The sequence below is a fragment of the Protopterus annectens genome, chromosome 2.part1, assembly GCF_019279795.1.
Source record: "Protopterus annectens isolate FY-2018-M chromosome 2.part1, PAN1.0, whole genome shotgun sequence".
NCBI classification, from domain to species: Eukaryota; Metazoa; Chordata; order Ceratodontiformes; family Protopteridae; genus Protopterus; species Protopterus annectens.
In genome coordinates this window covers 1,899,027,384-1,899,043,979 of record NC_056729.1, presented here as the reverse complement: position 1 = coordinate 1,899,043,979, position 16,596 = coordinate 1,899,027,384, and the positions used below count along the sequence as shown (strand labels likewise).

The 16,596-nt window shown below is 35.1% G+C and overlaps 1 protein-coding gene across 1 annotated transcript in view; it reads right to left on the bottom strand.

Annotated features, from left to right (window-relative positions):
• Positions 1-12,010, bottom strand: part of LOC122795064 (NACHT, LRR and PYD domains-containing protein 3-like) — a 133,050-nt gene extending 121,040 nt beyond the window's left edge. The window contains exon 1 of the mRNA XM_044063639.1: positions 11,635-12,010. Coding sequence (XP_043919574.1) covers positions 11,635-12,010 — 376 coding nt within the window. The remainder of the gene's footprint in view (positions 1-11,634) is intronic.
• Positions 12,011-16,596: the final 4,586 nt, after the last annotated feature.

Below are 16,596 nucleotides of genomic sequence, written 5' to 3'. Positions count from 1 at the left end.
ATTTCTGCACAATTTAGTTGCACCGTGGAGAAATAGTTAAGGTATATATGCTCTTACTTTCCATGAGATGTATATGGTGCTTCATTTCACTCACATTATTTTATTTTATTGCATTACCTAATATGTTCCTGTTTTGACTGTTCTTTAAAATCCTTAAGTGGCTGTTGCTTAGATCTTACTACTTCACAGACATAAGGGTATTTATGTCCTGCAGCATTTTGTATTTATTATTTTAGTATGTTATTCACCTATTTTATTGGTATGAACTGTTTGTAATCAAGTATTACTTTGAACGGACATTTGTATAGGCAGTGTAGAAGCAACTTTAGAAAAATATATCTTCAGATATTGTCTGGCAGCTGTTAGCCTTGAGCTATTAATTGTATAAAACTTGCATAAAATCATGGCATAAAATGATGTTTCTGCATTTGTGATGTTTGTTATTGTCATCTCAGAAAGGAGTCTGAGCGTTACCATCCTAGTGCACTTTACCTATACAGGGACAGTGATATATCTTTATGATTGATATAATTAGAAAGTGCATTGTTAGCTTTAGCTTATCCTATGTTTACGTGTCTAAAGGTCAGAGATCCTACTGAATAGCACTTGCTTTGGTTACAAAGCAATATAATTCATATCTTTATGACTTTGCTCTGGTGATATAGATAAAAAGAGTAACAGAGTCAGCAGAATTTGTAAAGTCGTTTTGTTCTCCGCTTTGATTTAAATATATGTATTCCTGTTTATTCTGTAATTCTGCCCTATACATACCTCTGTAATTACATCGCTTATTTTATTTCAGCATGTATGCAGCTCACAGACTTCAGTCCTTTTTAGCTTACATTTATTACTGTATTTGTGCCCTCTGCTGTCTTTATCTGTTATATTAGCTGGCTGAACTACATCATCTGTTTTCCCTCAGGCGAAGTACTTCACTCACTTTTTGATTTTTACTTTTGACAGCTTTGTAATTTCATATACATTTCAAAGTGATCCCATAGGCTAGGGACTTTCCCTCCCATCTTACCTAACTGCATTTTGTTCTTTGTAACCTTGTCAGAATAATACTTATCTCACTTTTTGTAGACATCAAAGCTCTCAATTACTACTACCTGCTTGTTAGGGGAAAGTAATGTACCAATTTTTTTTCTTATGTCCATGCATCATTGGTAAAGATTAGTTGCATATTACATGACACTTCCTTCTTTATTGTTATTCCTCCTCAAATCATCATAGCACTGGTGTGTGCATTACCACAATTGTTTGGGGTAAACCTTCATGGGATTTTAAAGTAAATAATGGGGTCATTTATACCTTGTCAGTATTCACTTTCAGGATGTACCTCAACTTCTAAAAGGGTAAAGAAAGAATTAATAGGCAGGTAAGATCAGCTGCCACATCTCCTCCTGGTCTGAAAGATATCGTAAGATCAAATGTTTACTTAAATGATGTGAAGGATGGGGAATAATTGCTTAATTGTCAATACAGGGTGGAATTAAAAGTTTTTAAAAAACACTTGCTGAAAATATCTCTTTTGTTCTGAGGAAGTCTATAAGATAATAAAGATAAATAAACCAGCTTTTTAATTTTAGATCTTTAGAGTTTGTCTAGTAAGATTAGGTAACCATTTAAAATGCTGGGACCCATTAGAGTGAATCTCAAAACACAGAGACTAAATGGCCAAAAAAGCAGATTTACATATACAAAGCCCAAGACTGCCATTCCTCAGAATATTCCCTGGGAGTGTGGGAGGCTTGCTCCCCTGAAAAAAATAAATGTATTCTTCAAGATTTGCTGTTCTTCTGTATTTTTTGTTTTTATTTATTTATTTTTTTTGGTGAGATGACACTCAGCATTTCAAATGCTGACATTTCAGTAGGGAGCCATTCACTTTTTGTTTGTTTTCCATGTATTGAGATTGGTTCTGCTTTGGCACATTCAACAACCAAACATTTACCATTTGATGAAGCAGTATAGTGTTTCAAAAAGTCATTTCTATCTATACTAAATTCGTTAGCTCCTCTATGCAGAAAAATGTCAAACATTTGTCTGCACCATGGCTCACAACTGAAACTAAACAAAACTGCAGTTAGTGATAAAGTCTGTAGAAGATTTGAAAGAAATATCACTCCTGCATCACTTTAAAAAATATGAACCTCTTAGGAATCAAGTCAAAATGGTGGCAAAAGATGATAAGAGAAAATATTTTACTGCGTAACATGACTACGGTAAAACTAATCCTAAAGTCCTCTAGAACAGTATCAGATTAGGTAAGAAGGTGCAACCAAATTCTTCTGCTAAGGATTCTCATAATTTTGTCTGCAAAATAAACCCACATTTTATTCATGCAGCCAATAATTTAGTTAACAAAAATAACTCACCATAATATGTTAATCCAATTAAATGCAATTGTTTTCCTTCAATCTGTATAGCATCTATTGCTCACATAAAATATATTGAGAGAAATAAAACCTAATTCTATGGTTTCAGGCAAACTTCCTGGAGAAAGCTTAAATATTGCAGCAGACTCCATAGCCCACAGGTGCTATACATCTAAACAGTTTAATCACTGAACAGTATGTTTAAACTCTGTGGAAAAATCATATATAATACCTTTACATAAAGGTGGCAGCTCCACAGAATTATTAAACTACCTTCCTATTGTTAATTTAAAATATTTGAAAACTGTATTTCTAAGAAAATAATGGTACCAGCAACATAAAGTTTACAATGCAGCATTGCTGCTTTCTAGATGTAGCACTGAAATTAGCAGTTATTGTATACAGTAAATGAATGCCAAAACTAATGTTTATTAGTTGCAGCCTTCTTCCTGAATTTATCTAAACCCTTAGATACTATGTCACTGCAACTGTTTGTTAAAATATTAACAAGTTTAAATTTAACCAAAGAAACATTAACATGGTTCAAAAATTACCTTTCTAATAGATCACAGTGTATACAATAGTTCAATACTTACTCATCCTATCAGTCAATCCTTGGTAGGAGTACCTCATGGATCCATCCTAGGACAATTATGTTTTGATATATTTATCAATGCCATATACAGAATAGCAACTGACACCTCACTTGAACAATATGCACACGATTCTACCTTAATCTACCCAGCCCAACCATTAATCCAAATTTAAGAAATCACAAAAGAATCATTCACTACTATTAAGTAGTACATGCTTGCTTCACATCTGTTTCTGTTGTTGTTGTGTCTTTTTCCGGTTAGGGGTCGCCACAGCAGAACTCCAATCTGCTAATGATTGGCAGTAGATTTTTATGTGCCGAGTGGCCAGCCCTGATGCACAACCTTCAACAAAGGTACGCCCATTCACGCATGTCTCCAGGCAGAAGATGCTCTAGCTGAGAATTGAATGGGACAACGTCTTACTGTCAGGTGACAGCGCGCAGCACCACCACCGCAGTTGATTAATAAATAAATAAACAAATTGATAAAGCTGAATTAATGGGGGTCTAGTGTTAAGAGATTTTCAATGACAAGGTTAATGACGTCTGAGATAATGCATGCAAATGTTTAAATGAGACTAATATGTCTTTTGTTTCAAAGGCTTAGGGATAAGCCACCCTTGTCTAACAGCACAATAATGTCTGTTTTTCAGACTTCAAAAAATATAACCAGTGGAGATGCTTAGATGAAAGAGGTCAAGTAGAAGTTCAATAAGGCATGTTTGACATGGACAATCAGGCCAGATGATGTGTTATAATGGCCCACAGATGTGGTATTTTTAGCTTCTGATAGGACTGAAAGTACCTTTTCCATACTAAATATAAAGGGATACTGTGCAATCTGTGGAATATATATAATTGTGGGTGAAGTAAAATTTGCATAATTTGTTAGCTGGATTATTTGAGTCAGAGCAGGCAGTATATTGTGCACTCATTCTGAACATTGTTGGGTATTAGTTCTTTTCATCCTGACATAGTTCTTTTTAATGTTTTGCCAACCTTGCAGTTGACCACTAGCTGACCCGATGTGCCCTTTCTTATTATCTGGGTCTAGTAAACCTAATAAACCTCCCCTGTAATTGGCCCACGGTCATGGCCATGAGGAGTATGAGACACTTCAGGACAATGTCATATACGCTGCTGAGGAACATTTTTGTTTATGCCCAGGGGTTATGCCCATGCATTAAGATACTGTCCTGGGTACAGACATGTAATATACATGGTGGTATATCATCCTGCCACTACAGTGACTCAGCCAATGCACAACCTTCCTGAAGACAATGATCCCCCTCTGCACTGCCAGCACCCTAGCAGATAAAACGTGCGCACACACACACACACACACACACACACACACACACACACACACACACACACACACACACACACACACACACACACACGCACACACACACGCACACACATGTGCGCACACACACATGCGCACACACATGCGCACACACACACACACACACACACGTGCGCGCACACACATGCGCACACACACACACACACACACACACACACACACACACACACACACACACACACACACACACACACAGATGCGTATATCCATCCTCACACAGCAGTACATCAGGCTCCAAAGCCTTTAATCCAGCCCAGATCACCTGGGTTATAGTCAAGCCTTTCTTCCTCTACACCACAATGTTGGCTAACTTTCTGATATAGTTGAAGAAAGACTTGCAATTATTTTGGTTTCATTGGTTATTTTAAGGTCTTATTCAGACTTAAACTCCCGAACAGTACCTTTAAGGTGCAGTTTGCTTAAATGTGTTCTTAGAATGGTTAACCATTTGTAAAAGAAAGTTAGCATTTATAATGTCAAGGAAGCATTCAGCATGCCAGACTTTGGCAGTGTAGTTCAGGCTGTTTATTTACTAATAGTTGAGGTCTCCCAGTAGAAGGGTGTTGGGATTAATGGAGAATTCATCCTGGGCATTAAATATTGTAGCAGAGTACACCTTCAGGTATTTTTCTAGTTGCATCCTACTGACACCTTTAGGCATCAAATATTGTTGCCATTAATAATTCCAAAACCAAGCTACATACAAGGTGTTAGAAGATTTCATCTTAAAGTGTACGCAATAGCAAATGCAACTGTATTGATATTAGACCGCTGCCTACTGCAGATAAACAGATATTGATCCTCATTTTTATACTGTTTTAACATTTTCACATTTCTCTACATATCTCAACAAATAAGAGACCCCGATAAAACTGCTTAGTTTTTCGTATGAAAGCTCACAGCTGTATAAAGAAAATGCTGACTGCAGTATGTGTGTTGCTTAAATGATTACTGAGATATCGTAAGCTGTTTATATGACATTACATAATTCATACTTACTGGGGTTATTGTGGCTTATAAAATTCAGTTTAAGACCAATAATTGAACAAATGCAACTACTTTAGAGGATAGGTTGAGCCACATAGTTTGCTATTTACAATTTTCTAGTAACACTTATGGTTCTAGAGGTATGAACATTTGTTTGAACTGTAAGGACATATAACTTATTTTTTAAAAGGTTTAGGCCACTCTCACTGGGAGTTTGAGTACAGACACAAAAGAGCTCCCTTGGAGGGAATGAGTTAAGTGAAGACTGCAGTCATTTGAGGACATAAAGGAAGTTCTGTACCTCGCTATAAAATGCTGTCTAATCATGTTTAGGATGACTTTGACATTTACAAGTTCAAATTTGAGGTTCCATTGAATCAGCTGTAAGGTGATAGTTTATTGACGAATATCAATATGCCCCCTAAAATACCAGAAGATCTGACAACATAATACATGCTAAACCCAAGAATGTAGGGAATGCTTTTATTGCTGTGAAACCATGTTATTGTAATTATACATACATGAATGTGTTCAAGTTGCAGAAGGACCTCAAGTTTGAGCACTTTTTGTTTAGACTCTTGTTACTCAGCAGAACCACCTGAATGTAAACTGAATTAGACTTGACTAGAATAGTCAATCACCCTGTGAAAAATAACCTCTTATTTCCCACTCAGCACGGATTCCACCCAGGCCATAACACTACCTCAACCCTACTCTCCTTTACTGACATAGTGAACAAAGCTCTTGATACTGACTTATCCACTTCTGTACTCCTGCTTGACCTTTCAAAAGCTTTCGATACTGTATCTCACCCAAAGCTTCTACAACACCTACAGAAATCTGGCTGCTCCCAAACTGTAATAAACCTGGTTTTCCTCCTACCTAAATAACAGGCAACAATCAGTCAGATGGCAAAACCAACTATCTGATTTCTTAGTAACAACACAGGTGTCCCACAAAGACCAATATTAGGACCACGGCACATCTGTTTCTAAATATCAAGAAAATAAAATTAATTTTATTTTTACACCTATATTTCAAATAATATTCCAAAAACATCCTAATACTATTAACATTATAGTCAAAAGTACTAACAGTTAAAATAGATCTCAAGCTAAGACACGACAAATGTATAAACCCATTCATGTCAAAAACAAAAATCACTTTTGTCTTATTTGTTGATAACGGAAGCTAGACTTGCCATTATCATCAAATTTCGTGTCTATATCACTTCTGCAAACTGACATTTCAGCGAATGGCTTTTCATCAGAAATGCCATTCATCGAAATCCGCTCTTGTGGGAGGGCTGTGCCCCCCATACTCCCTGCTAATTATATATACCAACTCCGAGGTCACACTGCAGTGGGAAAAGGCAAATTTCCTGATCCTCACTGGCAATCTCAATATGAACAGTTTGACGAATGGCATGTCTGATGTAAGTGAATCAAAAATGCTGTTCGCTGAACTGAATTATTGCAGAACTGATATAGACCCCAATTTTCTACTTCCCAAACTAAAATACTCCTTCCCATAGCAATCAACTATCCAGAATTTCACGGAATGTCTGAATTTTTACCTGGTGTTTTAATTTGTTTCTTATAAAATTCATAGTTGTCTGGCAAATTATTGAAGGTTGAAGTCACTAAATAATGACATACCTTTGAGTTTCAGATTTCATATCCTTCGGAAAATACATGCTAGTATAAAACCTGTTATGCTAGCAATGTTCTAAGCTTTTCAGAGCAATATTTAAAATCTGTCCATGCTTTTAGACAGGTAACATTATTTTGTGCTTTATCTAGAATTCTTGTCATAACAGGTTGAGACATATGCTTTCTCCCCCTGATTGCCTTACATTCCCCTGAAAATAGAAATCTCCCCCAAAATAACTGAAAATAAGAAATTACAGTTTATACAACATTGCTGTCTAATACTAACAATTGCAGTTAACTTCCAGATAAAACTAGGGACTCTTTTGCCTTGAACCTATTAACCTATAAATTACTTAAAATGACTTCTGACCCCAACCAAACTCATTAACACCTATGTGGTGTGGAATGTCACATTGCTAAGAGCCTACACATATCTTTGCATTTTAGATCATTTTCTGAGAATCAGCTTAAAATGCACAACACAAACAAATGCAAATATTTTATAAATAACAAGAGCTATTAAAACTGCACAAATAGAAATGTTATCAGTAAAAATTATTCTTTACAGCAATACTAGTCAGAGTATTCATAGTCTTTCCTAAATACTATAATAAATTAAGAAATCACACAAACCCATAATTATATATTTGCTAAACTTTCAAAAACAAACTGTCATATTTGTCGTACAACATAGATGTACACTGTTAAAACAGTTTTGTTAACCTGACACAGGCCTTCACATGACAGCAAAAAATTCTTCTCTGACTGTGTATTTATTGAAATATTTACAGAAATATTAAAACATATGCTTAATTGTATAATTAGCAATATAAATAATACTGAATACCTCTCAAGTGTACCTCTGAATCTCTTTGTGCAATAAATCTAGACAAAACCAAAATGATGGGGGAAAAAGGCAGAAAAATTGGGTAGATTTAGTGACTTTTATCTTCAGTGATTTGCCAGAAAACCGCAAATTGTATGAGGAACAGACCAAAGGTATGAAGTAAACATCTAGACATTTTGTGAAAATCTGGACAGTTGAGAGGTATGTCTCAAGATGTATAACATACAGTACAAATATCAAACACAGTTTTCTTCAACAGCATTTAAGGTTTAACCTGATGCCATGTAGTAGTTTTTAAGGCACTCGGTTTTTGAAACATTAAGTACATATATAAATATTGTTTATATTCATAATTGCTAAGAAACAACTAGCAATGTCTACTGTACAGTATGATAAAAAAATGGATGTTGACAACAAACTATCCTGTCTCCCACCCTGGTATTTCACACCATATCCTGTAATAGCATGCAAGTCTCTCAGTTACGAAAATATGAACATAAATATGAAAATATGAATAATACCTGTCAAACAGTGATTAATTTCTCAGTTGCTGTACATCCTAGATTAACGTTAGTGTCATTTTGTTAACAAATCCCTGCCCTTTCTAATACTGCCTATTATTAGTTGGCAAGTTACTTATTTAAAGAAATCATTCTCAAAAACGACTTGTATGCCATAAGGAGCTATGGATGTGAGCTGCCAGCATACAAAAAGGCATTATAGGCTTGAATGACCTAGGAACCACCTCTATAATAATAACTCATTTCACTCTTTCAAAAAAATCCAGAGACCAGCCTGCTTATTAGACCTACTTATACCCTATCAATTTGTGAGGTAGCATTTACCAAAGTAGCACCAGAGTTCTGGAACAGAATTCTTCCAGACATTAGATCAACCTCCTCTACCAAAGACTTTAGAAAGGCAGTGAAGACACACACCAAGAGATTGTTTCAATGTCACTGTTTTGACAATCATGGCAATTTGCCACTTACTAACCATGTGATCTTGTCACATGACATTATCTTACTCCAGCTTTCTGTACATGGCATCTAATGCTCTCATTTATTTATTTTATTATAAGGCTCTTTCTTATCCCCTCACTCTTAATTTTCTATTATTTACATTTATTAATGCCTATATATTTATCCACTGTTACTACTGTTTTCACATCATCATTATGTATACACATTTCTTACTGAGATATTCTACTGTGACTGTTACTATTGTAATGGGTGTTTCTATTGTATTGTGATTGCAATGTGTACTTGTATTGTTATTGTGCTACTTGAAAAATTGTCTTCTGGCACAGGTCATGCATGAAAACAGTCTTTGGAAGAGTACAGTTAACCACATCTCCTTCAGCATGCCTGTAATATCCCAAGGCTTGATGTGCGATGGAAATATATGGGGACAGTGGTTCCTACTTCACCACCACCCTCAATAACCTAATCTCTTGAACATAAGTCTGTCATTATTATGTCATTATTTTCTTTACTGACCACAACAGCAGAGGTGCAAACCTTCTTAGGAAGCATATATAGTAATGAATGTTATTGATAGCTTTGAAGGATGTTAACAGCCTTTGTCTTTTCAGAGCCCTCTGCAGTAGATAACTTAATTAAAGCAATGTCAGCCCACTGGACGTTTAAGAATTTAAGCAATTCTGCAATATTTATGTGACTTCTTTGGAAGAAATGACTGAAAATAAGACCATAGGGAAAAATTCTACTTATAAAGCTTTAAATGAAAGAGTAATTTGAGTAACAACACAATTTTTTGTCCAACAACTCCGTGTATCTCTTTTCTGGAAAGGAAAGCTGTTTGGTTGTTCACTTAAAAATAATTCTTTATGAGGTTCAAAAGTCTCCAAATGAGGAATATCCTAGGGCAGAATCAGAAGATAAAGTCTCCTCCTTGCTATCATCTGATCCACATTCATAAGGGGCCCTACATGATCATGCTATGTGGACATCTGAGCTACAGTCATAAGGGGCCCTACATGATCATGCTATGTGGACATCTGAGCCACATTCATAAGGGGCCCTACATGATCATGCTATGTGGAAATCTGAGCCACATTCATAAGGGGCCCTACATGATCATGCTATGTGGACATCTGAGCCACATTCATAAGGGGCCCTACATGATCATGATATATGGATTAATTCTTGCCCTCCTCGGACCTTGTAGATGGCAGAGAAGGAGACAGAATTTGTTCTTGTTTTCAAAAGAAGGAATTCCTGAACTAGCTGGTTTTAGACATCATAAACATTTGCTGCCAGCTGAATTAAGATGATGTACTCTTTTGCAAAGAGTTTACTGTTAAAAGCTGAAAGTACCTTATGTCAGATCATCTACATGTATTACAAGCCCTTGATTTTATAATCTGCAACCATATCTCAAATTGATTAAATAAGAAAACGAGTTTGCTATTCTACCAAGAAGCATTTTGCAAGCTTACTGTTTTTTTCTCATTACCCCACGGTTGGACTATAGTGATGAGTTGCTGGGGGAACTATCCTTAAGATGGAAAATGTTTTGGGCAAACCTCCCTGGCAAGATACTGATTTTTGATGTTTTGCGCACTGAGACGATTAGTTAACCACTCTGACTAACTAGTTGGTTCATTGAGGATATGGTATTTTAGGTTTTATAGATGAATCACCTTAGACATCATCAATTGACTGACTGATACCCATTCTCTGGATGCCTCAGAAGTGGGTATTGAGTTATTAGATACTCATTTTCTATTACAGCTGGTATTGGCACTAATATCTACCACACTGACATCTAGTGGCTGGATGTCACAGCCTCAACAGCTGCAGTTTCTCCCACAAGGGAGCATTAGAAACATGTGAAGCCTTAGGATTACTGACACTCCAATCTGAATGTTTAGATTAGAAACTAGGGACTGACATCCAAACTTGGATAAGTTCATTATACAATTTGTAATGATAAAATAAGGCAAAGAGTAAAACCAGACACCACTTTATTGTGAGCGCTTTTGGACACACAATATGCGCCCTTCCTCAGACAAGATAAAAATCACTTCATCAAAGATGTTTAATTTAAATAACACCTAAACTCATGACATCATTATCAATTAATAACTAGGAAGCCAAATTTAAAGGTATAAGCACAGCTTAGCTTACACAATATTACATATAAAAAACATACATATATATAAAACATTCATATAGTAAACACATAAATTCATATAATAATTATTTATTAAATACACAAAGTTAAGTATACTCTCAAATATATAAACATAAAATTTATACATATATATATATATATATATATATATATATATATATATATATATATATATATATAATGTTAATTAACATCTTTCTAAAGACCAGTCTAAGCAAACATTTCAGGGAGCATGACATTCAAGCCTGGGAACATGTAGACATTAGTCAAAACTTGCCACCAAAGTTCTCTCAGTTCAATATTTAAATGCCAAGGGCCACCTCTAACATTCTCTTTCACTTGCTCTATAGCAAAAAAAAGAAAGGAGTGATTATTAAACTCATTTATATGCTTGGCTAGCGCATTATTGCAGTCTTTATTATTAATACTAATACTATATTGGTGCTCATATATTCACTGTTTTAGATGGCATTCAGTTTTACAAATATAAAACCGTGGGCACTGTTGACATTCAGCAACATATAACACCCCAACACTATTACAATTAAACCTACCATTAATAAACTAGTTATGATTACCCACTAAGAACTTATTAGAAGTCTTAATAAATTTGCAGTATCTGCAAGAGCCACACTTAAACATACCCCCAGACGTCACATTGAACTGGGTCTTCTTCTCAACAAATTTCTTTAAGTTAACCCCACGTTTATAAACTACTTTTGGAGTTTCGGATAGTTTATTCCTAAGTTGGGGATCATCAATTATAACTGCCCAATTCTTATAAAGGATGTCTCTGACAAAATTAGCATCCATGGAAAAAGGGGTACTAAATATTGGAAAAACATCAAATCCACTTATATTAACTCTAGGTGTAATTTCATGTGTACACTCTACCAGCTCATCTTGTAAAAAAGAGCCTTTATGTAATATAGGTTTAAACCACCCAGATTCACGTTTAAATATAATTTCATTGGCCAATTCATCAATCAAGCTGGATGGATAACCTCGGACTAAAAACATATTTTTTAGTGTTTGACATTCAACCAAAAATTCATGATGTAAGGTGGTCATACAGGCCACTCTTAACAAGTTATCCCTTAACCACCGAACGTTTTTGGTGGTATGGATGGGAGTTGCTAAAATGTAAAAGACAGTTAGAGTAGGTTGGTTTTCGAAAAATCTTTGCTGTATAATAGTGGTTAACCCTATTTTTAGTTAACATTAAATTAAGAAAGGCAGTAGATTCTGACTTAAACTCAAATGTGATGTTCAAAAATGTAGTTAACCCTTTTATGGTATGAACAAACTCAACGGTGTTATTCTCATCCCCATTAAACAACAAAAAAAAAATGTCATCCAAATAACGCGTATACCAAACCACAAACTGTTTAAAAGTATCATGGCAAAATAAAAACTCATTTTCCCAATATGCCATGACACAATTAGTAAAGCTCTCACCACATGGAGACCCCATGGCAATGCCATATTTTGAAGATATATATCACTACCAAACAAAATAAAATTATTAGACAAAATTATGTCTAATATATATTAAATTAAATTAATTTCATCACCCACAGTTCCTATTTTTAGTAGAAAATCACAGACCCAAGACACACCTAAGGTTTGTGGAATCACGGTATACAAATCACTGACATCGATGGTCAAAAAATTATAACCATCATGATATTCAAGATTATTAATGGTTTTTAAAAAATCCCAAGAGTCGCGACAAATTTGCGGTTGTCCATTTAGGTATTTTTTTAATTTCATATGCACTAACTTAGCACATCTGTTTGTAATACTGTTGCAACCATCAACAATCGGTTGAAATGGTGGATTAAATAAATCCTTATGTAATTTGGGCAATCCAAAAATAGGGGGTGTGACAGGGGTAGACATAGAAATAAAATTATAAGTATCTATGTCTACCATACCATCTCTAAACAAATCATTCAATAACCCCCTGATGCGTTGATAATCTACATGTAGTTGGTTAATGGATGCTTTCTCATAATTCTCAGTGTTCAATATACTTAATATCTTATTATTGTAGTCATCTTCATTTAGAGACACCATCCCTCCACCTTTGTCAGGTTTTAAAATTTTAACATTTAAAGTTCATAAAGTCTTGAGAGCATCAAGTTCTACTTTAGACACATTAGCTCTTGAAATACCTCTAGAACCAAAACGCTTGTCATGCAAGTTCCTCAAATCTATTTCACAAAGTTTTTCAAATAAAAACAGTGAAGTCTGTAACGGTGGATTAAATACACTAGAAACTCTGCAGTCAACATTCAGGCTGGAAACACTACCTAACAACCAATTCAGATCGAGCTTCCATTCATAAAGCTTTAAATCAAGCAAAGTATCAGCTAGATTAAATTGCCAAGATGGCACAAAGGACAGCCCTTTAGATAAAATATTAACAACATTACCGGGTATATCAAATTCGGTATAATTATAAATTTTAAAGTCACCTGTTTGGTTGACTAACATTTTTGGTAAACAAACGTTAGATAAAGTCCTTGGTTCTGTTACAGCTACATACAGGGTCATCTCCGTCATCTGTTGTTCCTTCTGGCTCGCTGAGTATTGCAATTGTTGTTCATTAATCTCGGGTTGTTCATAGATTGCCCATTCTGAAAACCCGAACAGGCAACAATGTTGCCATTATTACCCTGTTGGCTCCTAATGCGCTGACTGCGCATAGGAGATGAAATAGAAGGAAAGTCATTAACATTCATCTCTTCATTAACATCCGTTGTACCAGAGGAAATAGGTGTATCATATGTCCGCCTTTCTTGACTAACCATCAAATCAGGTTCAATATTTGAATGATTGACAGGGGGGATGGCCCCTGGTGGAAGGGGATAGGCAGTACCATTATTGTAATCCCTCCTGTCCCTTTCAAGTTTCTTATTTTTCCTGTTTTTCATTTTTTCAATGGATTGTTCAATACTGGCGAAAATGCAGATGTACTCATATTTGTATCTCATAAAATCAAAGTCATCCTTTATGATTCTTTCTAGATGTATTAGTTCATTTTTGAGCAAATCCAATTGCAGGGAATAATGATGGATAAGTAAATTTAAAAATTCACATCCCTGTTTATCAAAAAGGCTCAACAGATCTTTATGAGATTGTGAACCATTAGCCAGCCCAGATGGGAAGCGCCACTGTCGCAACCCCTTTGGGATATGTGACCTAGACATACATTCACGCAGGTACACTATCTCAAGTTGTAATTTTCTATGCTTAAACAATTTAGCATCAAAGGCTGTTAAATTAACAATTTGACAAGTAGTAGGTGAATTTCCAGATACATTAGTGCCATTAGCAACCACAGCACTATAACTTAAACAAATAGAGGAACTCAAGCAGTCAGTCAACAATGGTAGTGTATGAGGAACAGGTTAATTCAACCCTGAGTTAGGTGTTGCATCAACAGCTAAGCCATTGCAGGAAAGTGGAAAAGATGCAGCACTATTAATGCCAGATAAAGACACAGATGAAATATTACAGGGAGATAGACTCTCTCCCATCTCTAATGCATTTAAACTTACAACACTGTTTGTAGTAGAATGTAAGCTGCTGAGTTTCGACAAAATATCGTCAACACAAGAAGTTAGCTTCTGAATTAACAGAGTCAGGTTCCCAATCATATTAGATCCATCATCCACAGCTGAATTAGGCTTCTCTTGGGAAAACAAGGATAGAGTGTCCGGTATAAACCCACTTGCCATAGTAAATAGACAAATCAAACCGACAAAGCAAAATCCAAAGTTGATAAAACAAAAAGGCAAAGGGTAAAACCAGACACCACTTTATTGTGAGCGCTTTTGGACACACAATATGTGCCCTTCCTCAGACAAGATAAAAATCACTTCATCTAAGATGTTTCATTTAAATAACACCCAAACTCATGACATCATTATCAATTAATAAATAGGAAGCCAAATTTAAAGGTATAAGCACAGCTTAGCTTACACAATATTATATATATAAAGCATACATATATATAAAACGTTCATATAGTAAACACATACATTCATATAATAATTAGTTATTAAATACACAAAGTTAAGTATACTCTCTAATATATAAATATAAAATTTATACATATATATATAATGTTAATTAATGTCTTTCTAAAGACTTCAGTCTATGCAAACATTTCTGGGAACATGACTCATTCAAGCCTGGGAACATGTAGGCATTAGTCAGAACTTGCCACCAAAGTTCTCTCAGTTCAACAGTGCCCACAGTTTTATATTGTTAAAACCGAATGCCATCTAAAACAGCGAATATATGAGCACCAATATAGCATTAATAAAAAAACTACAATAATGAATTAACCAAGCATATAAATGAGTTTAATAATCACTCCTTTCTCTTTTTTGCTCTAGAGCAAGTGAAAGAGAATGTTAGAGGTGGCCCTTGGCATTTAAATCTTGAACTGAGAGAACTTTGGTGGCAAGTTCTGACTAATGTCTACATGTTCCCAGGCTTGAATGAGTCATGTTCCCTGAAATGTTTGCTTAGACTGAAGTCTTTAGAAAGATGTTAATTAATATTTTATATATATATATATATATATATATATATATATATATATATATATATATATATATGTATAAATTTTATGTTTATATATTTGAGAGTATACTTAACTTTGTATATTTAATAAGTAATTATTATATGAATTTATGTGTTTCCTATATGAACGTTTTATATATATGTATGCTTTATATATATAATATTGTGTAAGCTAAGCTGTGCTTATACCTTTAAATTTGGCTTCCTATTTATTAATTGATAATGATGCCATGAGGTTAGGTGTTATTTAAATGAAGCATCCTAGATGGAGTGGTTGTTATCTTCTCTGAGGAAGGGCGCATATTGTCTGTCCGAAAGCGCTCACAAAAAAGTGGTGTCTGGTTTTACCCTTTGCCTTTTTGTTTTATCAAGTTTGGATTTTGCTTTGTCAGTACAATTTGTAATGAGACATTTTTTGGCTAAAATTTGACTACTGTAAGTAGAAGATAAGCAACCCAAATGTCTCACATTTACTTCCTGTCATATAACATCCTGTTCAGGCACTAAGGAAGAAGGGAGAGCATGGTATTTCAAGGGATATCCTGCTGTGGACAGGGAGACTGAATTTTAATTCCAAAAGCTAGATGGTTAACATCCCTTTTTGGGATTAGAACCCCGGTCCTCTTTGTCAGTGATGCTTCATGCAGTGAAGCATCTGAGGAAGAATCCAGTACTTTTTTGTTTTGTGCCAAGATGACTACATGTACCTACTTTTTCCTTCAGAAGATGTATTCTTGGGTCTCATTCACATGTTCGACGTTTCACAAAGTCGACTTTCATATGGCTGAGACCATATGATCGACTTTTGAAAAGCCAACCATGGGGAACCGCTATCTTTGTACAGTGCAGAATGGGAAAATGTCCCTCTTCTGCACTGTATTGCAATCTCGGAGTGGGTATAGTTAGGAGGGTGTGGGGGACGGTTACTGCTAACAGTTTTAAGGTAAGTGTTTGTTGTGTTTTTTGTGTTTATTTTACATAGTCAGTTTTCCGAAATTTGATCATAT